Raw genomic sequence first — 24,521 nt, forward strand, 5'->3', positions numbered from 1 at the left:
CAGGGATGCAAAGGCAGATGGGGAGGGAAGAAGCCCCAAGATTTCCCAGGGAGTGGATTGAGTAGCTGGGTTGTACTGGATGCAAAGGATCAGGGAGAGTAAAGGTAAGCCTCGGAGCCCCAGAAAGAGGCTGTCAGCCCCAGAAAGAGGCTGGCGGGGGTTGCAGGACCAGGGATGTAGAGGGAGATGAGGGCAGGGCCAGGACCAGAAGCGGTGCTCCTGGAGCCCAAGAAAGGGACTGGGTTGCTCTGGGTGAGAAGGGTCAGGGAGCAGTATTGGTTCCCCAGGTGTCTGGGGCCCCGAGACTAGGAATGGCGCAGGGCCCAAACTAGGAGTATAGAAAGGCGAGGCGGGGGGATGGAAGGGTGAATGTGGCTTAGGGAGTCCAGGCACAGAGAGCTGCGCTATCGACTTACCCCAAGAGGTCTGAGGATAGTAGTGCAGGCTAGGAGAGTTAGCCGGTGGTGCAGGCCCAGGGAAGTAGAGAGAGGTGAGGGCGGGGCCAGGACCAGAAGTGGTGCTCCTGGAGCCCAAGAAAGGGACTGGGTTGCTCTGGGTGAGAAGGGTCAGGGAGCAGTATTGGTTCCCCAGGTGTCTGGGGCCCCAAGACTAGGAATGGCGCTCGGCTCAAACTAGGAGTATAGAACGGCGAGGCGGGGAGGGTGGGGAGATGGAAGGGTGAATGTGGCTTAGGGAGTCCCGGCGCGAGAGCTGCGAATCGACTTACCCCAAGAGGTCTGAGGATAGTAGTGCAGGCTAGGAGAGTTAGCCGGTGGTGCAGGCCCAGGGAAGCAGAGAGAGGTGAGGGCGGGGCCAGGACCAGAAGTGGTGCTCCTGAAGCCCAAGAAAGGGACTGGGTTGCTCTTGGTGAGAAGGATCAGGAAACAGTATTCAGGGCCCAAACTAGGAGTATAGAACGGCGAGGCGGGGGGATGGAAGGGTGAATGAGGCTTAGGGAGTCCCGGCGCGGAGAGCTGCGCTGTAGACTTACCCCAAGAGGCCTGAGGATAGTAGTCATTAATGATAATTTTTAAAAAACATGTTCATTGATTTGAGAACTTCATACATTATATTTTGATCATATTCAGCCCCCTCTCCACCTTGACCCTGCATATGTCCTCTGTGATTTGTCTTTTTCTAAAGGCCTATGGAGTCTAATTTGTATTTTTCAAGTGATCTTGAGTGTGGGTCTATCCCTTGGAGCCTGGTCAACCTTCTAGGTGTCACACCAGTAAGGAAAATAGACTCTCCTTCCAGCATCTATCAATAGATCCTCAGCTAGAGCTGGGGCTTCTCACCTGCTTCCCCCTTCCATGCTGGGCCCCTGCCTGGCTTGGCTTGTACAGATCTTGTGCATGCTGTCACATATGTGTATGAGTGTTATGCTTGGGTTCATATGTGCAACTACCCTGTGGTGTCCAGAAAACATGGTTTCCTTGTATTCATTTACCACCTTTGGCTCTTATTTCCACCCCCTCTTCCACAATGATCATTAGGGATACTTTTGACTGATACTAACAAATTAAATCTGTAGAAGACATGAAAAGTATTTAGAATTGTTCTTTGATTTACAAAAATGGGTTTAAAAAACAGTGCTATAGGGGCTGGAGAGATGGCTCAGTGGTTAAGAGCATTGGCTGATCTTGCAGAGGACCTGTGTTCGAATCCCAGCACCTACATCCAGTTCCAGGGGATCCGATGCCCTCTTCTAGCTCTGCAGACACAGGTGCACTTACATACATGCATAACACTCATACACATAAAAAATAAATAAAAATGGAAAAACAGTGCTATAAACTAAGGATCTCTATGATTCCTGATGTTTAAAATTTTTATTTACTTATTTTTATTTTATGTGTATGAATATTTTGTCTGCATGTGTGTAAGTATACCTAGGCGTGCAATGCCCACAAAGGCCATAAAAGGGTGTTGGGTCTCCTGGAACTGGAGTTACAGATGGTTGCTAGCCATCATGTGGGTGCTGGGAACTGAACCCAGGTCCTTTGCAAGAGCAGGCAGTACTCTTTAACTGTTGAGCCATCTCTCCAGTCCTTTCCAAGTTCTTTTATTTATTTATTTTCTATTTTTATGTGTAATTGTTTTGCCTGCATGTATGGAAGTGCACCTGTGTTATGCAATGCCTGAGAAGGCCAGAAGAGGGTGTCAGAGCCCATGGGGCTGGAGTTACAGATGGTTGTTTGCTGCCACGTGGGTGCTGGGAACCAGTCCTGGGTCTTCTACAAGAGCAGCCATTGCTCTTAACCGCTGAACTACCTGTCTAGCCCCCTCCTAAGTTATTTTAAATAAGAAATTTGCAAGAGAGATTAAAATAGTTTTATACAAAATTGAAAGTTTGTTACTAATATTTGGATGAAGGATAAATTTAGGCTATACAATCTGTAAGGTGTATTTATCGTGTCTTTGTTACAGGCAAAAATATGTAATGTAATTCTAAAAAATATATAATTCTTCTAGATGTAAGAATTTAAATTTGAATTCTACAACCAGTGTAATTATTTGAAAATGACCCACTATTTTAACAGTCTTACTTATGAAATGTGACTTTGCATGGGTCATGAAATATAATGATTTCCTCTGAGAGAAAAAGTACCTAACTCTTGACACAGACTAGAAGACTTGCCATGCTTTTGTAGAACACAACTCAAATTATCTTCCCTTTTCTTTCTGTCTCTCCTATCTATTCACACTGTAGACATTTTGGAAGAACTACAGTCCTGTTACTTTCTTTTGGCCACGCCAGGTGGCTTCTCCCTAGGCGAGCCTATCTACAGGCAGACAGCATTGGGTGCAGGCCCAGAGTTGGCAGCCCACCTGGCTTAAACACCGAATTCTTTTACTGTGTTGATTTTTGCAAACCTGAAGATGTAAGTTGTGATCACATAGGGAATCCAGCCCTTCAGATAATTTGAATGCAGATGCAGTTTCTGTGTGATTTATGAATAGAATCACACTATTATAATTATCATTAGTAACAATTCTTGGTTTCAGCTATGTGCGTGATGATTTGGCAAATCACAAAGGAAGTGGAACAAGTTCAAGATAAGGTTGAGACAGAACTAGTATTAGAATATTTTACAACATGAACAACACACCCCATAATCATCTACGTAGCCAATTAAAGACTTAAAAATATGTTCAGATGCACAGTGCTCAGGGGATCAAGTGTGAGTTGTTGGAGCCAAGCCAGGTGACATTTAGTCGGCAAGACTTCCACCAAGTAGAGGAACACTTGGTTCTTAAGTACTGAGGGATATTCATTTGTCCTGTCCTTTTATACTTAGTATCTTGGGCTTGGAAAAGGTGGAGCAGGCCCATGGCTCAGTTCGCATATTTCAATACTGGCATGAAGATCTGAGACTTATGTTGCTTATTTATACACAGATAAAGTCAGGACTAGGGTGAGAGCTATGCTATAATCTAACTTCTCTGAAGCCTCATCTCCCTTAACTATTCTATATTCTTCATACTGCCCATGCCATAGCCCCTCTGGCTTTGAGCATATGTGGCAGAATTACAGTGTTATAAAATAGCGGTCTCCCATGGGTCTTCAGCTGTAGAACAGACTCATCCTCACTCAAACTTCAGTGATCTCTGTGCACAGTGGTTTCCAAACTTGTTGCTTCAGCTGCTTGCTTGACTTCCATACTGCCTGTGTCATTTTGGGGTCTCCTGAAAGTAATGCCAAAATGGGATTAATTATGTAAGGGATTTATTCGGGAAAATGAAATTTGTAGAGGATGAAAGAAGAAGCAGAAATAGGGAGAGCTTTCGCATCACATTATAAGTTCTCCACTTAGAGGAAAGGGAGATGGATAGGTTGGGTAAGACCTGTTAATGACAAACCAGGCCCAAGACAGTCTCAGGTGGGGTAATGTGGGAGTCCCTGAGTGAAAGCTCACTGCTGTTGGATGTCCTGCATAGATGGTGGCTTTGTAGACAGCTTCAATCTCCTAGGAGGTGAGGGTGTAACAGCTAGCACTGATGAGCAGCTACCTTCCTTGCAGTGGGATCACTGAATCTGAGTAGCACCCCTCCATGGTGAGCACACCTTGTCGCAGAAGTTCATCTGTGCTTTGAAAGTAGCTCTCCTTTGCAAACTTGCCCCTCTACTTGGATTTTTTTCTTAGAGTACAGCAGCATCATTCCCTGACTGCTTGAAACCTGGGATCATTCCAGTGTTCTTTGTCTCCTTCCCACCCTTCATCATTACATCCTGTCAGTTCTACCTCTCTAGCAAGCTTCCCTACCCTTCACTCCCTGTTTCTAACACCAATTGCTGTAAGTCTGGTATGTATGTATGTATGTATGTATGTATGTATTTGTTTATTTGAGACAGAACCGTATGTATGTATGTATGTATGTATTTGTTTATTTGAGACAGAACCTGGCACCTGGCATTTATTTGTTTGTTTATTTACTTATTTGAGACAGAATCTTACTACCTAGCCCTGGTTGGCTTGAAATCTATTATGCAGGCAAGGCTGGCCTGGAACTCACAGAGATCCACCTGCCTCACTGACAGTTGTGCTCATTCATTAAAGGAGTCCCAATCAGGGTCACTGGACCCTCACCTGAGTATCCAGCCACTCTTCCCAGCCTACTAGTTCAGACTTGGAAGAGAAAAGAAAAATGAGGAAGAACCCAATAGAGGGATGCTTTTGGAAGCCCTTGTCAAGAAACTCCAATGGACTCATATGAACATTTGAAAAATGCCCTGTTCTGACTTTTTTCTAGTTCCCTGTCTAGAACTTATAATGCTAATTACTCTTGCCTTTACTTCTCCTTCACATCTCGTATCCATGATTCAAGGACTTTCTTCTTCTCTTAGAGACAAGAGTTATGCAATTTGAGAGTCTTTTAGATAGACCCACTGAAGGGGTATTCCAAATGCCTTACCCTGTGTCCCTGTTCAGCATGGAAGAAGCCAGAGCGGTCAGTGTCCCTATTCCCTATTGGAAATTTGGGTAACCCCTTCAGAGGATGGTGTGATAAGAATAGGAGGTAGGAATTGGCTAGGCAGTTAGGGTAAAAAGACCCCAAAGAAATGTAGCCAGCTTCTTGGCTAAAAGTCAAAATGTCCTTGGGCCTGTTAGCAACATACTCTGTTCCAAAGGCCAAAAATGTAAAAAGTATTGGGAGCTTGTCTCTAATTCTTAAAAGATTATGGGTTACTTCTTCAGAGGGGGAATGTTGAAGGGGAGGGAGTGAGCATGGATTTGATCAAAACACCTTATATGCATGTATGAAATTCTCGTTTTTGTAAAAATTTTTAAAAATTCAAAAAGAAAATAAAGGTGTGTGCCACTATGACCAGCTAAGTCTGGTTTTTATGATTTCTTCTCAAGCACTATTAACTGCCTCTAATTGGCCGTATGCTCTGGGCTAACTTTTTTTTTTTTTTTTTTTTTTAGCATTTCTAGTTCTTTTTGCATGTTGTGCGTGCATGATTTTTAAAAAAATTCAAACTTTGTCATACTGGTTTTCTGCTTAAATTTTTTCAGTGTTTTCCTAAAGGGGAGAAAAAATCCAGACTTCCCAGCACAGCACCAAGTGTCTTATCACATGCTACCACCTCATTTAAATTCTAGTTCTCAGAGTTTCCCAAATTGGGTAATTAGCCAATGGGTTCTTTGCTGGTGGACTTCTATACATGTTTTCGGCATGTAGCATGCCTTCCTTTATTTGACTGGCAAACTCCTGAGCATGACATCTCACATAATTCTTTGCTGAGCTCTCTGAGATGTAAGGCTCTCCAGTTTTGAATTGTCTAGTTAAGTGTCTGTCATAGCACTTGCAAGCTGGTTTGTCTTCACAGTGTGCCTGTGCTCAGTGAATGAGGGAATGAATGCATTAGCCTCAGCGTAGGCCCATTAGCTGCTCTTTAGTGATGGTCTTTTCTGGTCACTATGTGGTTGACTCCCTTCAGGACCTAGAATAATATTCTGGTCACATGAAATCTATCAGGAAGATTTTCATAAATCTGAGCTGGGAGTGGTGGCACACACCTTTACTCCCAGCACTGGGGAGGCAGAGGCTGAAGCAGAGGCAGTGGATCTCTGCGAGTTTGAGGTAAACCTGGTTTGCATAGCAACTTCCAGGACAGCCAGGGCTATAGAGTGAGACCCTGTCTAAAAAAGATTTTCATAAATCTTTTTAGAGTTGGATTAATAGGTGATGTGGATTTTGTGAATAACATTGTCTTAATATGCAAAAAAGAAAGTTTGGATAATTCTAGTTTTAAGAAACCTATCAAACTACAGTCTGAGGCAATATATTTGATATACTAGTTGGAGTCCTGTACCTCATACAATGATGAGAATCACTCATTAACACATTTTAAAGATTTAAAAAGTTAAAAAAGTAACTTGAATATATGATAAATAAGTCTCATTTCCACATGTGGAATAAAAATGGAGTAATCTGCCTCAGATGTTTTCAAAACCCAGAATTGGATGTCAAGGTTCAGTGCCAATTACTATCCCCAGGGGAACTGGTATCCCTACTTCAAAAGCACAGAGCTTCCCACTCGACTTTTGGCTATGGCTTCTGCCTGCATTTAGACTCTTGTCGCCTTCTGTGAATCATTCCAACAATCTTCTAATTAGCTTCCGGTGTTCTTAGTCTTTTGGCCTCTACTGCCACATGTAGTTCTTAAATATCACACCTGATCATGCCAATCTCTGCCAACAATGGACCAAGCCAACACTGCACCTAAGCCTGATCTCAGCCTTCTTCAGACAAGTCTTCTGCAGTGATCCCAGAAACACCCAGAGCTACTGATTTCCAGAGCCTCTGTTAGGATTCTTCTCTTGAGTCCACTAGGGTGCTACAGCACTTCAGAGATCTCTTTTACAGTACTTACCAAACTTCACTCATGATTATTTGGTGTCTTTTCATTTTTTTTTTTAATCCAAGAAGCACATTTTTAGTACAACCATTTTGATTAGTTTTTGTTTTCTACTTGGATCCTGAACAGTCTCAATGAAGAAAAATTTTCTTTCTTCTGTAAAGGCATAAAATATAGTATTTTTTGGTTTGTTTGATTAGTTATGGACTGTACCTTTTTGAAACTAAGTAAACAAACATACAGGAAGTATTTGTGGAACCGTCTTAGGAATTTGTTTCAATATAAGAACTCAAGGTTTTGACATTGCTGAGGTATTCAGAATTCTGTCTTTTATGTTAGCCTGTGACCATTTACTAATCCAAAAATATCTTTTAACGTTTTTTTTAAAAAAGGTAGAAATTTCTCAAAAGCACACAACATTTATCTTTGAATAGAAGATTTAGTTGAATGGCAGTCTCTTTCACTTACTGGAGTGGTTTTTTTACTTTAAATTTTGCTGACAAGTTTTCATGACAGCCCTTAAATGGAAGCTTGGATTCACTTGTCAGAGCTATTAAAGAGTTGGCGTTTTTCTCCTTTTTGGTGTGTTTTGTGCCCTGACCCTTCCACTTCTTATTGTTCTTACTGACCTTAAAAGTATAAAAGAGAAAAATACAGACTTGAGCTTCTGTTTTTGAAGGCTGACTGCAATCCAGCAGCGAAGGCAATTCATGGTTGAATTTTCCTCAAGAAAATCATCATGATAATGTGCAGAATCTTGCTAATTTTCACTTCACACTTGAAATCCCTTTAGTTCTCAGAAGAACATTAGCACCTGGTAGACTTTGAATCATTATCAGAAAAGAGTAATAGTAGTACAATGGCGTTAAGCAAATTTAAAACAAGCCCAAGATAATGACATAATTATAAAATGATGTCCTGATTATGTTTTATTTATGATCTTCTAATATTTACATTTCAATATTGAATTTATCAAGTAAATAGTATTGTAAGATTAGACAACTTTTTTTTTTTTCTAAATGTAGATGATAGGGAATTTCTGCTTTTTACACAGGGGAACCAAGATGCAGAATTCTGTGTGAATTAGCCCAGCTTTAGTTATTTGTCATGGGGCCAGAATGCTAGAAAACAAAGAAAGACATGTAGAGAAGTTATTTTTCAGAACTATACAGTAGAAGTCCATTGTATGATGTTATTAACTTTTGAGGAGACTTGTTCTTCAAATCTTAGCTACAAACAGTATTTGCTAATTCATTAATCTTTCCAACTTTTTAACCCCATATTCAACAGTGAACCATGCACTCTAAGGAATATGTTCTTTGTAGATTATGTTTGGAGCACAGTTTCCTCCCTTATATTAAAAAGATGTTCTAGAGATTCCTATAGGACACTGCAGTTGTTTCTATGACATTCCACTTAAAAGGTTGTTATGATACACCTTAAAACAGGTGGTGTGATTATCACTTACTATTAAACATGTCTTTTGATTTAAGTAAGTAATTACTATTGATTTAAAGTGATTACTGCAAGATCTTGCATAGAAGTTTACACTGGAAAACAGAAGCCATATTTTTATTTATGTATGTATTTATTTTATGTGTATGAGTGTTTTGCCTGCTTGTATGTAAGTGCACTATGTGTGCAGTGACTGAGGAGCTGAGAGGAGGGCATCAGATTCCCTGGAACTGAAGTTATGAATGATTCTTTGCCACCATGTGGGTGCTAGGAGCCAAACTTGGATCTTCTGCAAGAGTGGCCAGTGTTTTTTTTTTTTTTTCATAACTCATATTTTTATTTGTTGATTTTTGTGTGTGCATATTATATAGAACATTCCAAAAAATCTTATTCATCTATATACCCACTTCCCAAATGGCACCCTCCCATAGCTTCCCTGCCCCCCTGGGAGCCCATATACTCTGTAATCCCTGTTACTGTCCACTGTGTTGTTGGTGCCCCCAACCGTTTCCCAGTGCTTGTCCATCCACTGACTCTAGTCAGCCTATCTAGAGGGCCTTGTTTTAAGAAGACCAGCTGTTCCTCATCTAGCAGCAATCAGTTGTCAGTATTCCTTTAGATAAGATTGGGGTCTGCTGTTCATTTTCCCAGTTCTATGCTGGGTTGCTGTCTGGGAGTCTCTTGGGCCACCCTGGCCAACAACTCAAAGGAAGCTCCTGTCTGGCATTGTTTCATGTTATGTAGTCTTTAGCTACACATAATGGACTCTTAAAAAATTATATTGACCCCGTTAATCTTTGGTTATACTTTCCTTTTGGATGTTTAAGGCCATACAGTTGGCCCAGACAAACCAATTTATTTTTACTCTTAAGATCAATTGAAGATCTGTTCCTCAGGATTCACATGGGCTTGGGAGGAGCCCCTGGCTCCTTTCTTTTAACAGTTCCACATATGTGAAGATAAGTCAAAGGTCCTGCTTGACCATGGCTGACTTCACTTGGAAGCGTGGATGAAATGATTCCTCTGTGTTGACCCTCCAATTTATAGACTGGACACTGGTTCACTCAACCCCTGAGCCATCTCTCCAGCCCCGAGAAGCCATATTTTAAGATATGTGCTCATTTTTAAAAAGGCCTATCTATTTCATTGAAACAAATTGTGTTTTCTTATCATAAAGAAAAAAATTTCATCAGTAACTTCAAAAGAAACGAGCATTTTATTACCATTGTCCTTACAATGATCATATTTTTTAAATGTTCTATTTATGTATTTATTTATTTTATGTGTATGAGTGTATTACCTGCATGTATGTAAGTTCACCTGTGTCATCCAGTGCTCGTGGAGGTCAGAAGAGGGCATTGCATCCCTTGGAACTGGAGTTGTGGATGGTTGTTATCTGCTGTGTGGGTGCTGGGATCCAAACCCAGTCTTCTGCAAGAGCAGCTGGTGCCCTTAACTGCTGAGCCTTCGCTCCAGTCCCAATCATCATATTCTTTAGACAGATTATTTTAAGAGCCAAGTTCAGTACATTATGTTTACATAGTACAAACTATTGTAATTTTATTAGGCTACTTCTTTTGGAATATTTATGTGCATTTAAATGCAAAAGAATATTAATATTAAACATTACAAATTAGATTTTTCTGAGCCTGGTGTTTTCTGTATGACACAATTTCATCCTAGATATATAGTTTTATTATTTATTTGTTTACTCTTTTCATGTGTATGTGTTGTGCTTGCCTGTGTGACTGCACATTTGCATGTGTGGGGGCATATGTGTGCATGTGTGTGTATGTGTGTAGGCTCAGGTTTGACATTTGATATCTTCTTTGATTTCTGTCCATTTTATTTACTGAAGCAAGGTCTATTGCTGAACCTGGTACTCACTGATTCAGCAAATCTGGCTACTAGTTTGCCTTGAGAATCTCCTCTCTGCCTCTTGAGTACTGGGATTACATGTGAGTCACCATGCCTGCTTTTACATAGGTTCTTGGAATCCAAACCCTGGTCCTCATGCTTGTGTGGCAAGCACTTTATCCATCAATCTATCTCTCGAGCCTTTAGTTTTTTGTTTTTTTTTTTCCCTGACTTTTTGAGACAGGGTTTCCCTGTAACCTCAGGTGACCGGGAACTCACTGTGTAGTTGGCTTCCATCACACGGAGATCTGCCTGCCTCTGCCTCTCGAGTGTTGGGACTAACAGCAAGGTGTGCACCACTGTGCCTGGCTCTCCAACCCTTAGTTTTAGTCATGGATAGAGTTGTGCTTTTTAAGAGTCTGTATGCAATTAACAATGATTTTAGTTGTTTCATAAAATCTCTTTGAAGTCCTTTATCTTGTAAGTGTAATTTTCAATTATAATATTCATATATGTTGTTAAAATTTCATTTCCTGATGGAGGTAAAGATGTACTCATCATCAAAAAGAAATGAAACAACCAGCTCTGTTTATTCAGAAAGACAGAGTGAAAAGTTGGGGCAACATTTGCTGTCACCCACTTGTTAGACAGTGGCACTAATCTGGCCAACTAACCTTTAAAAGAAAGAGCAAAGTCAGAGATGTCAAACTCTACCAGTAAATATCCACTGGCAAAGTTTTTATATCAAAGTCTGGAACTTTAGGAGACACTCCTGGGATTTGGTGTACTCTAACATCTATTAATCCCTGATACCTTAGGTGACTTGTCAAAGGAGTGCTACATTCATAAGGCGAAGGCAAGGAGGCCTGGGAGGACACACGTAGTTAAAGGTCAAGGAAGCAATTAATGTTCTGTGCTTTTCCCTAAAGAACTTCCACAGCAAATGTTGCCATCCTCGCCCCTGACATCTTAGCAAACCAAGTGCATATAGTGAAATGAAAGTTAAAGTTCAAATAAAACATATTACCAATATTATTTGGTTCCAGGAGCTCTTCCTGAATGTAAATGCTTACAGTTGTTTAAGGAGAATTACAGTGAAATATACTGGAAGACATGGCTCTTGCTAAAGAATATCAAATTTTCACTTTTCTGTTTTCTCTGCGTTTATAAGGGCCAGTGTTTGTCGGGGTGGGAAAGTGGGGTGGTACTGTACTATGGTCTGTGGCTAAATTGGAATTCTTTGGGGGAATACGTGGTTCTGTCTGGAGCCCAAGCAGGGCACATGCATGTACATGCACACACATGTATCCATACACACACCAACACACATGCTGGTCTCTTCTGTTTCCTAGACATTTGCTGTGAAAACTGTTCATTTGCATAGTTCTTTCCCTTTTCATATACCCATGTTGGTCTTCCCACACTATCCTCATATGGCTGACTTTCAAGATTTCTTACCTCTCAGTTGCTACAGTATCTTGGTGTTCCTCTAAAGTGGAGCCAAGAAACCCAAGGCAAATTTCTTTTGTGAAGCCATTCATGGTTTTATGAAACCACAATAAACCTTTCTCCTTCATTAGTGAATTATAGAAGTTTCAAGTCTGTAGCACACAATCTGACATTTGATTATATGGTGATCACATTCAGTCTATTTCATAATCAAGGTAGCAACAATAACTACAATAATAATACTGTTGGAGCCCCATATGGCCAGCAATGTGCTGAGCACTTCATATGATTTTGCCTGTTTGTCTCTCAACACCATTTGATCTAAATTCTGGATTTCACATTTTTCTTTTTTTTCTTCTTATTTATTTATTTTTAAAAAAATTTTAGAAGAAGAATTTCATTACAGCTTTAACATACTCAATAATAGTTTCTAGAGCAAAGATAACATCTCTTTCAAAAGTGACTATAAAATTTTTAGGTTCACTGTTGAAGTAATACAGATATACAATATTGAACTCAGTATAAGCCCTGTAAGAAATAAAATTGAATGAGTTTTTAACCTTTAAAAAAGATCTCCATTTCATTTTAGAATATATTGTTCCTTTTCATTTTAGAATATTTTGTTCCTTGCAGAAAGACTCATTATTTTTGCTACCAACACTGAGATGTTGGCACATGCATCTCTAATCTGTATGTATCTGATTATTACTAGTCATAATCGGTTGTACTTGGATCCTTGGCACCTGTGTATGTCTATAAAGTCATCGGATAGATTTCAATGGTAATGTTTATAACCTCTACTAATTAATGTGACGTACATTTTTATGCTTCCTCCTCAAATTCATTTTTTAAAATTTGTTCATTTGTGTGTGTGTGTGTATATCACACAGAACATCCCAAACCATCTTATTCAACTGTACATCCACTTCCCATATGGAACTCTCCCATAGCCTCCCTCCCCTCCACTAGAGCCCTATACTCTGTTATCTCTGCTACTGTCTGCTGTGATGTCGGCACCCCAGCCGTTCCCCACTACTTGTCCATCTGGTGAATCTAGTCAGCCTATCTAGAGGTCTTTGTTTTAGGAGGGTCAGCTGTTCCTCATCTAGCAGCAATCAGTTGTCAATAGTCCTTTAGATAAGATTTGGGTCTGCTGTTCATTTTCCCAAATTTCACATTTTTCATAACAAGTTTAAAATTTTAGAGAGAGTCATTTCTAAAAACACACCACCACCTTTTCAAAGCTTTAAAGAGGAAATTTTGGCTTATGAGTTTGGTTAATAAATACAGTTCTCTGAGTCTTGGTTTTGTTAACTGTGAAAGTGAAAAATAATAAAGACTGTCTCACAAAGTTGTTGTGAAAATTAAATGAAATACTATGTGTTTTCAACATGGCATGGGGCATCATATACTCAGTAACTGGTATTCAGTGTGGCTTATTAACCTTATGTAAGGTGATATTAATATGCCATGTCTAATCCCCAAATAACAACATAAAAGTAAATAACTATAAACAATGCAGCCAGGGCTCATTAGTTAAGAGCACTGGCTGTTCTTGCAGAGGACCCAGGTTTGGTTTCCAGTACCCACATGACAGCTAACAATCATCCATAATGCCAGTTCCTGGGCATCTTCTGACCTCGGTGGACATTGCATGACATGAGTGCACTTACATTCATGCAGGCAATACGCTCCTACACACAAAATAAAAAAATAATAAAATATTGAAAAAAATACGTGGGTATATTGTTGGGTTGTGTTAAATATCTTTTACCCGAATAAGAAGAGGTCATAAACTATCAAGATACTTGGAGCTGTGCTGTGAAGTTATTATGAGCAGTTGAACTCTAGCACTCCATCACTAATTTTTCTTTTAATCTAGTTGAGCCCATTTATGGTTCAGAAAGCATAATGCTTTTAAAAGTTTACCAGTTATTCTGTGTTTCATTTAGTGTTACAGAAATGGATAGTAGTGGGACTGGAGAGATGGTTCAGTGGTTGAGAGCACTGACTGCTCTTGCAGAGGACCTGGGTTCGATTCCCATGTGGAAGCTAACAACCATCTATAACTCCAGTTCCAGGATATCTCACACCCTCTTCTGACTTCTGTGTGCATTCCACGACATGAGTCCACTTACAAACATGCAGGCAATACAGTCATATACATAAAATAAAAATAATAAAAATTTTAAAAAGAAATGAATAGTAGTGGTACCACCTTCAGTGAAAATCAGAGAGATACTGAGGCCCTGATGTACAGAAAGTTAGGTTATGCCATAAAGTGTTTTTATTCTGTTTTTTTTTAAATTGGGGGTAGGAGTGGGTGGAGGTCAGAGGACAATTTGTGGGAGTCAGTTCTCTCCTTCCACCATGTGAGTCCTGGGGAATGAATTCAGGTCATCAGGCTTGGCAGCAAGTGCCTTTACCTACTGAGCCATCTTGCTGTCCCCATAAAGTATTAAAATACCTTATTAGTTTATTTCATCTAAAGTTAATGAGTATTCAGATGTACCTTAGACTGAGAAGGCTCTATTTCCATTAGGTTTTCCTTTCTGTAAGATTAAGCCAAATTTTAAAATTACTTTGGTAAGCATACAAAACAATGAGTTTCTTCATGACATTTTCATACACGCATATTGTATTTTGCTTGTACTTGCCCCCTCTGCCTGCTTTCTCTTCCTCCCTTTCCTCCCTTTCCTCCCCTCATGCAGTCCCCACCTGCGGTTTCAAATCTGGATTCTACATATAAGAGAGAACTTGCGGTATTTGCCTTTCTTCCCGTTATTTGTTCTTCCTCTCTCGAATTAGCCCCTTCCTTTTCTTCCTTTCCCCTTTTCCACTTTCATATCTAGAAGCAGAGATAAATCCTAATTAAACCTAGATTCCTCACATGAGGAAGGGTATATGGCATTTACCTTTTGGGGCCTGGCTTATTTCACTTAACACAGTACCAACACTTTTTTTTTTTTTTCTTTCAGAGACCAGGGAAGATGAGGATGACACGCAGACGGTCGCTGAGATCATGGCAAGATGTTTTATTCCAACTCTGATAACAACCAGTTCCTGGGAAGGCTTTCACTTTGTTGGTCATGAGATTCGGATTACTGAGGCCACAGATTGTTATGGTGCCGTGGTTTGGCCATCGGTATAAATTTTATATTTACATTTTATATTACTCTCCAATTTTAATCATTGCTGTCTTAAACCTGAAAGAAGGAAACAGGATGCAAGATTCGACTTTGTGACCTTCAGATTTAGAAATCATGCAATGGGAAATTTCTTCCACTGATTAATTCTATTTCTGACTTTATCAAAATTGTTAGGATAAATAAAAATGTGGACTCCTTCAGTTTTTATGACTATAGGAGAGGAGAGTAGAAATGTTTTCATTTCCCATTTTATTGGCTTTGTTTGAGTTCAACAAGTAGAGCAACATCTGTATGAGCCTCATATGGAGGCTAACTTGAAGGCCCCCAGCCCTTTACCAGCTGTCCCATGAAAGTGGTGGACCCTCACCACAGCCAGTCCCACCCTCACACATTGCTTGGAATGGACTAGTATTGCTAGAAGTTTAGAGATGACCAAATTTAAGCAACTGTGCTCTGTATTTTCACTCATTTTTCTCTTTTCAACAACCCCCAAATACTTCCTCTAGCTGACCAGATGCTGAAGCTGTAAGAAGGTCCACTTTTGATGAAAATTTGCTGGAGAGATGTATGTGACTATCTGAAAATGTACTCATACCCAGACATGCATACACGCAAACCATAATCCTGGTGGTATATTTATCTATAGGGCTTAATTTTGCTATTATTATTTCAACCACTTCCCCCCACCTTCTTCTCATAGGCTCTTATTCTATGCTATTTCCTGGAAACACATGCAAAGCAATTTAACATGGTTGATAAAAATGTGATTGAAATTGGAGCTGGCACAGGGTTAGTTTCCATCGTGGCAAGTTTACTTGGTAAGTATGCATTTTTTTTTTTTTGAGACAGGGTCTCCCTATGGCCCCAGCTGTCCTGGAACTCACTATGTAGACCAGGCTGGCCTTGAACTCACAGATCCGCCTGCCTCTGTCTCCCGAGTGCTGGGATTAAAGGCATATACCACCATGCCCGGCAAGTATGCATTTTTTATTGAAGAGAGGTGGTCAGAAAATTAATGATAAGACACCATTAATTACTTTTACTTTCCAGTATATTATGATCTGGGTTTATTTGTTACTCTTTACTTGTTTAGAACAAACTTCATTAAGAATCTCTACCAATGTTAAAGTCTCTTTATAGGCTTCTTTCAAGAATTTTCTGTGCAAATTGTGTTCATTCTTCCCATGGACTAGGAACTTACAAGCTTTAGATGAAATCTACTAGATAGGGAGTAAACAGTCATTCTGGCAGAGTGGATGTGTGAATCACCAAGCATAAACTGTGTGATACTGCCCATTTATACATACTTTAAATTTTAGCATGATTTCAGTGTTCCCAGGTAGCTGCAGGTCCCTTTTAGGTTCTGCAGTCCTCTGCTTTTGTGAGCATGTACTCATTAGAATAGGGGTGGAGTATGAGAAATCACACAAAACTTGCACAGGTACTTTAATTTTTAGGAGTTTGTCCTTGGATTTATTTTCTCGTTTGTATTCTTTTATGACCCCTGGTTTTCTCACCAGCATTTTTCCAGCTAAATGTGAAATTCTCTTTGCATGCCTGTGTTGGCTTAATCTCCATCTCCGTTATTTCATCTGTCTCACTGCCTTCATTTGGCTGCTATCTCTGATGTGCACTACCCAAATCTAGTTTCCCTGATCCTCTGAAGAGCACACCTTCCACTCTAAAATCTTGAGAGCAATGTAAGATTTAATAGTTCACAACTTTCTAAACATGGGAGAGATATAAGGGCCTTGAAGTCCTCTCCAATATTAAAATAAAAAATTGTTCTGTCTAGATGCTGCTTTCTAAAATTGCTCTTCCATTTAGTGTGGATAGAGTCAGAGACACTGTTTAGACAGAAGCCCTCCTGTTCCAGGAGCAAAGTCTGTGTTCTGGAAAGTCATTTATTTTATTAAAAAGAATTGATCTCTTTGGTGTATTTGTCTAACCTGAAACAAACATCAAAAGAAAAACTTTGTTTGGTCAGTATTCTGAAAATGGTAGGACTTGTTTCCAGGTACATAGCCCTTAAATAGCCCTTAAATTTACTTTCCACCCAGTATGGGCAAGATATATTCCTTACCTTGGGATTTTAAAAAAATTGTTAAGAATGTTAGATTCACGCATACTAGAATGTAAGGGTTTGTACTTCTAGGATTCTACCAATGTTATGCATATTTCCTTCATATTTTCATAAGAATAATTATTGCAGTTAATGTTAAGGGACACCTGACATATTGCCTGTGGATGGGCTTTAGTTTATTCTGAGTCTAGCTAGACTTCTTTTTCAGTTCTGGCTTCCCATTCCTTAGCCTAGTCTGTGCTGTCTGGTGTTCTAGTATTGACCAACTTTAGCTTTATTTACAGGTTATTTTCAGGTTTGGTTACCGTCCAAGGTTCACTTTAAGGACCCAGATTTAAATCCACACACTTACAGCCACCTGATTTTTGAAAAAGGAGCCTAAACTACATACTGGAGAAAAGACAGTGTGTTCAACAACTGTCCTTAATCCAGTGCTGTTTTAACTGGATTAAGGACATGTAGAAGAATGAAAATAGATCCTTCTCTCTCACCATGCACAAAACTCAACTCCAAGTGGATCAAGGACCTCAACTTAAGACCTGATACCCTGAATCAGAGGAGAAAGTAGGGAATACATTGAAATTTATCGACACAGAACAGGACTTCTTGAACAGGACCCCTATAATGCAGCCATTAAGTGCAACAATTGACAAATGGGACCCCATGAAACTCAAAAGCTTCAAAGGACACCATCACTTGAGTGAAAAGTGAAGAGGCACCTACAGAAAGGAAGAAAATCTTCACCAGCCATCTCTCTGACAGAGGATTAGTATTTAGAACATATAGGGAACTTTGAAAACTAAGCATCCAAAACCAAACAACCGAATTAAAAAGTGGGGCAAGAATCTAAACAGGGAGTTCTCTAAAGATGAAACACAAATAGCTGAAAAATACTTAACAGTATTAAACATCTTTAGTCATCAGGGAAATTCAGATTAAAACCACTTTGAGATTTCATCTCACCCCACTCAGAATGGGGTGAGACTCATAAGACAAATAAGGACCAATGCTGGCAAAGATGTGGAGAAAGAGGAAACTTCTCTATTGGTGGTGGGAGTGCAAACTGGTGTAGCCACTATGGAAATCAGTGTGGACATTCCTCAATAAGCTTGAAATTGTTTTGCCATATGGCCCAGCTATACCACTCTGTACCATACTTTAAAAACTCCTGATCATCCATGTTCATTTGATGCCCTTTTCATAATAGTCAGAAACTGGAAACAACCTAGACACCCATCAAGTGATGAATGGATAATGAAGGTGTGGTACATATACCCCATGGAGCATTATTCAGCTCTTAAAAAACGGAATTATGAAATATACAGGTAAATGGGTGAAACTGCAAACAATTATCCTTAGTGGGGTAACCCAGATCCAGAAAGGCAAAAGTCACATGTTCTCTCTCATAGCTGGAGGCTAGCTTTGAAATCATAAATACGCGTGTTTCAATTTGAAAGAAAGGTCAAGGTCATTTCTCAATATCAAAATGTATTCAGGCTTCTCTCTTAAAATGCCTTATACACTTAAAGAGGCAATTGTGCAGTCTCCTATTTTCTACACAGGATAAATTATTTGTGATTTTAGCCAACTCTCAGTGGAAGGGAAACTGATACAATGCCATCTCCCCAGATAAAAACATGGGATATTCTACTTTGTTGCTTGATTTCTCTCTTCATGTGTCTTTGCGCCAGTTTCTATAGTAGTCATGGTTTCTTACACATCATCCGCTACCAAATTCAAATGCTGTTCACAGTGTGTAATCTGTCCTCAGTCATTTCTTAGTCACATAGATTTGCTCATCCAGGTTGAGCTGATGAGGTCCAGGGACTTCTTTAGAGTGTTGGTAGCTTGTTGCTGATCTGGGGCATTTGAAATGTTTCAACCCCCATAGAGGCTCAGGATTCTTTACAGAAATATTCTTTTGCTTTCATCAATGACTTTGCATTGTTGTAATGAGAGTGCCAGATATTTTGAATTTCCTTTTCTTTTGGTTATTTAGATAAATAGAGAACAATAATAAGACAAAAACCTAGGGAAACAGAACAGTACAAGATGTGCAGAAATGCCATGGGATTCTGTTTCTTTTTCTTTTATTTGTTTATTTTTTATTTTATGTGTATGAGTGTTTTGTCTGCATGTGTGTAAGTCGTGCAGTGCCTGAGGAGATCAGAAGAAGGCATCAGATTCCCCCAGAACTGGAGTTACAGATGGTTGTTAGCTGCCATGTAGGCACTGATAATTGAACCCAGGTCCTCTGCAAGAACAGCCAGTGCTCTTAACTGCTGAGCCATCTCTCCAGCCCCTTATTTTTATTTTTTACGTGTATGAGTGTTTTGCCTGACTGTGTTTAAATGCACCTGAGTGCAATGGCCAAGGAGGCCAGAAGAGGGCATTGGAATCCCTGGCACTGGAGTTACAGATGGTTGTTAGTCACCATGTGGGTGTTGGGAACCCAACCCAGGTCCTTTGCAAGAGCGGCCAATGCTCTTAGCCACTGAGCCCTCTCTCCAGCCCCTGTCTTTTCTATAGGACTAGCAATTGTGAAGAATCTCAGTATGCATTGTAGCTTGAAACTTGATTGACCTGATTCTAAGGGTTACTTTTCCTACCAATCTTTGTTCACAGGTGCTCGAGTGACTGCCACAGACTTACCTGAATTACTTGGAAACCTACAATATAATATTTCTCGAAACACCAAAATGAAATGCAAGCATTTGCCTCAGGTTAAAGAACTCTCCTGGGGAGTAGCTTTAGATGAAAACTTCCCCAAGTCTTCTAACGATTTTGACTATATCCTGGCAGCAGATGTTGTGTATGCCCATCCTTTCCTGGAAGAGCTCCTCATTACCTTTGATCATCTCAGCAAAGAGGTTACCACCATCCTCTGGGCCATGAAATTCAGATTGGAGAAGGAAAATAAATTTGTAGATAGATTTAAGGAGCTGTTTGACCTGGAGGAAATTTCCAGTTTCCCTAGCCTGAATATTAAATTGTACAAAGCTATGAAGAAAAAATCAGAGGCGTGCATAATATCCATAAATGAGGACACTGAAGTGCCAAGGCAGTTCCTAGTGGATTATAGCTTTAAAGGAAACCTGAAATAAACTGATGTACCACTGACTTTCCCAAGGGCACACACACACACACACACACACACACACACCACACACACACACAGAGTGAGAATAAAAGAGGTCTCTCTTGCCAGGCGTGGTGGTGCATACCTTTAATCCCAGCAGAGACAGGTGGATCTCTGTGATATAGAGGCCAGTTTGGTCTACATAGCGAGTTCCAGGCCAGGTGGGACTATAGGAGACCCTGTCTCATAAACCTCTCTAAATTTGTCTTCTTCCAGGAAGGAATTTTGCACACACAATAGGTGCATCTGTAGGGTAACTTGTTCCTAAGTCTGTCTCCTCATTACATGATGTGCTGGTTAGGGTTTTTTTTTTTTTTTTTTTGTCAACTTGACACAAAATAGAGTCACTTAGAGAGAGGAAACCCCAACTGAAGAACTTCCTCCATCTGATTGGCATGTGGGCATCTCTGTGAGGCATTTTCTTAATTGCTGATTAATGTAGGAGGGCCGAGCTTACCATGGGCAGTGCCATCCTTGGGCAAGTGGACCTGGGCTGTATAAGAAAGAAGCTGAGAAAGCCAATAAGCAGCATTCCTCTACAGTCTCGGCTTCAGCTCCTGCCTCTGTTCCTGTCTTGAGTTCCTGCTCTGATTCGTCTCGATGAACTGTTACCCGGAAGTATAAGATGAAATAAATGCTTTCCTCCCTTAAGCTGTCTTTGTTCAGTGTGTTTTATCACAGCAAATAAAAGAAACTAGGACACAGTGATGATAAAAACTTTCAAGGAAGTCACACTGTGCTATCGTTGATTATCCCTCCATAATACCACTCATTAATTTTAATAAGTGGTGTACTTGTTACTTCAATGAGTAATCACAAAATGGTAACTTTCTCAATAATGATCTTGTTGTTCATTCTTACTTTTTTTCCCCTTCAACATAGATTTCTTACTACATAACCTAGGTTGACCCTGAACTTGAGACCTTCCTGCCTCAGCCTCTAAAGTTTGCCATTATGGGTGTGTGCCACCATACCCATCTGTGTTTTTAATCCTTTTAAACATAGGCTTAAATGACTCTATCTTTAAGAATAAAGAAGCTGACTACAGTGGAATCTGTAAATAATCCGAAAAGGTGGATACATGATGTAGTGGTGAATGCTAGACTTTTCAGGTTCCCATCACTGCCAGCTTAGAGGAGGGCTGTTGTTTCTGCGTGGTGGTTTGGACCTCCAGCATGATCACTGAATCAGCCAAGCAGAGGGATCTGAGGTTATGGGCAAAGACATTTCTCTCTAATAAATTTTAAAAAATGGGAACAATGTAAGAATAGTTGAGATTCTGGAGCAGTTATTGTTTTATTTTTTTAAGCCAAGTAAAATGCATTTGTTTCACAGAAATAGAAATAATATAAAAAGTTTGGGTTGGAAGTAAATGAAAAGATTAGGTTTCTATCTCAAATAATCAGGCATATGTCTTATTTTAAAGTTTAAAGCGCTTCTGATGAACATAGATAGACCTAGATATTTGAAATCTTCTGAGAGTTTTTGTAATGTGGACCTTAGAGATTAGAATAAAGTCTAAAGTAATTAAAGTCAGTGCAGAAAGAGCAAAGAATTGGGCCTTTGTATCAGATGACTGCCTGAACTGTGTGTGCTGGCAACTACTCTGCAGTGTCCTTAGCTAGGCTGTCATGTGCCCTTGGGTGACACTTGCTTCTCCAGGATCAGCCCTGTTTTTCTGGCTGAACATTGCCATGGGTAAGCACAGCCAAGATCATTTCCTGGGCACCTGACTTGTGACCCAGGGTGCAGATATACTCCAGTGCAACTTTTGGTGCATAGCTTTTCTTAGGACCACCTCTCCATAGTTTCTTGTTTACATGGATCTTTGCCCTTTTCCTTTTTAAAAATTTTTTAAATATATTATTTATTTTTTATGTATATGTGTGTATTGCCTGCATATAGGTAAATGCACCTGTGTCATGCAATGCCTGCAGAGGTCAGAAGAGGCTGTTGGATCCCCTGGGACTGGAGTTACAGACAGTCATTAGCTGCCATGTGGGTGCTGGGATTTGAACCCAGGTCTTCTACAAGAACAACCAGTGTTCTTAATTGCTGAGCCATCTCTCCAGCCCCAGATCTTTGGCCTTTTCATAGTCATTTAATCCTCAGCTTGAGGACAGTAACATCATTATTCCCCCATCACAGATAAAGAACCAAGGCCCAGGTTGCACAACCACAGAGTGAAATACAGGTAGAGTCATACTCCAGTCTGTTTGAGCCCAGAGTCTATTCTCCTAACCCTGGCATTATATTTATGCACTGAAAAAAGTAACTTTCAAGCATAACTTTATTTTTGTTTTTTTGAGACAGGTTCTCCCTGTAGTCCTGGCTGGCCTGGAACTTGCTATATAGACCAGGCTGGCCATGATTGTCACAGAGATCTGCCTGTCTCTGCCTCCCAAGTGCTGGGATTAAATATGTGAACTACCATGTTTTGCTTCAAACACTATTTTAAATAGCTGAAGTCAGTTCATCAAAAGGGAATAGACACTCCAAAAAGAAAAACAAATAATTAAAAAAAAATAAAACCTGTTTGTCCTTAATGCTTAATGTCCAAACTTTATGTCTGAGGGAGGAGAAGTCAGGGAAGGTTTTGGTAGAAGGTACATTTGAGTACTGGAAGGGGTGAGTGTTGTGCTTTATAAGGCAGGAGGAACAGCTGTGCAGAGAACTTAAGGCAGAGGCATACCTATCTTGAGGAAACATCAAAGGGGTGTACCAGAGGAGCAGGTAGGGAGATTGGTGAGGTTTGAAGGAAGAGAGCCACCAGGAGGTAGGTTATACAGGATTTGTGCTAGAGGATAGGATTCTCAGATTCAGGCTGTGGATAAGAGAGTGGTGGTATGTGGTCATTAGTTAGACTGTGTGGTCATTAGTTAGACTGTGTGATCATTGTTTAGACTGTGTGGTCATTGTTTTAGACTGTGTGACCATTAGTTAGACTGTGTGGTCATTGGTTAGACTGTGTGGACATTCGTTAGACTATGCAGTTATTGGCTAGACTTTGTGGTCATTGGATAGACTGTATGGTCATTGGTTAGACTGTATAGTCATTTGTTAGGCTGTGTGCTCATTGGTTAGACTACAGTCATTGATTAGTCTGTGTCGTCATTGGTTAGACTGTGTAGTCATTTGTTAGACTGTGTTCATTGGTTAGGCTGTGTGGTCACTGATTAGACTGTATAGTCTTTGGTTTGATTCTGTGGTCATTGGTTGGACTTTGTGGTCATTGGTTAGACTGTATGGTCATTGCTTAGACTGTGTGGTCATTGATTAGGCTGTGTGGTCATTGATTAAACTATGTGGTCATTGGTTAAATGATGTGGTCATTGAGTAGACTGTATAGTCTTTGGTTAGATAATGTGTTCATTGATTATACTGTATAGTCATTGGTTAGAAATGTGGTCATTGATTAGACTGCATGGCCATTGGTTAGACTATGTGGTCATTGGTTAGGCTGTCCTGTTGGGATGGAGACACAGGGAAAGGTAGGGAAGGCCTGAAGCAGAGGTGGACCTGCAATGTAGGCCTAGCCTCCAGCTGACCTACTTAGAGCTAGGGTTGAATGGTCTGTCTCAGAGTAGTTGGATTTGGAAAAGGCATCTGGGTCTTGATACCTTCCTGCAGCTGTCCTTGGAAGACTGGCTTGAAGATGGTGATGGCTATCACTCCCTGCAGTCAGAGGACAAATTGTCTGAACAGCATCTCAGCAGTTCATCCCTGTATCCACCATAGCATTTCAGACTAGTGAAAGAACTTTGGCCTTTTTGTCCGGTGAAATGGAGAATCACTATCATTCTGAGTAGAGGAGTGAACTAATGTTACTGCTGTAAGAACAGCTCAGGCTGATGTTTTGAGAATAGGACGTCAGGGTCAAGAAACCAGCTGGGAGCTGTGGCAACCATCGAAGCACAGGACAGCACGAAATCTACACTGACTGGGTAGGGGGAGGGCATGAGGAGGGTCAGATTGGCCAACTCTGGATGTACTTTGAAGCTAGAGCCAACAGAGCTAGCTTCCAACCTGGTGGGGTGTGGAATGCAAGAAATCTACACTGAGCAGAGGGAGCGAATGGGGAAGGTGAGATTGGCCAACTCTAGATGTACTCTGAAACTAGAGCCATCAGAGCTTGCTTCCAACCTGGTGGGGTGTGAACTGTGAGGAAGAAAGTCAGGGCTGAGTCCAAAGTGTTCCTGTGAGCCATTGGACATGAACTTAGTTATCAGCTCAGGGATGGCTGGTAAAGCCCTTTGATGGAACCATAGACAGTAAAATGAGGCCTGTCTTCTTATTAAGCTTATTAAGTTTATTAAAGGATCAGATAGAGGTTCACTTAGTTTTTGAGGTTCTGCTCCCCTCATCAGTGATAGTAATAATTTTACAGATTGTAAAAAATATGAAGTTAATGCCACAGGGGAATCTAGAAGTCCTTACAGAGTTGCAAATTTCTGAAAGTTGCCTCAGATGAGTCTGGTGGTCTGAATATCATGGATCTGGCAGCAAAGATCTTGGAGTAGT

General features: G+C 40.3%; 1 protein-coding gene across 1 annotated transcript in view; it reads left to right on the forward strand.

Annotated features, from left to right (window-relative positions):
• Positions 1-20,018, forward strand: part of LOC103751658 (protein-lysine methyltransferase METTL21E) — a 32,377-nt gene extending 12,359 nt beyond the window's left edge. Inside the window, exons 2-4 of the mRNA XM_008855166.2 lie at positions 14,608-14,774; positions 15,479-15,596; positions 19,487-20,018. Of these exons, the coding sequence (XP_008853388.1) occupies positions 14,608-14,774; positions 15,479-15,596; positions 19,487-19,965 (764 nt within the window). The 3' untranslated portion in view covers positions 19,966-20,018. The remainder of the gene's footprint in view (positions 1-14,607; positions 14,775-15,478; positions 15,597-19,486) is intronic.
• The last annotated feature ends 4,503 nt before the right edge of the window (positions 20,019-24,521 follow it).

The sequence above is a fragment of the Nannospalax galili genome, unplaced genomic scaffold (assembly GCF_000622305.1).
Source record: "Nannospalax galili isolate Female #2095 unplaced genomic scaffold, S.galili_v1.0 scaffold287, whole genome shotgun sequence".
NCBI lineage: Eukaryota > Metazoa > Chordata > Mammalia > Rodentia > Spalacidae > Nannospalax > Nannospalax galili.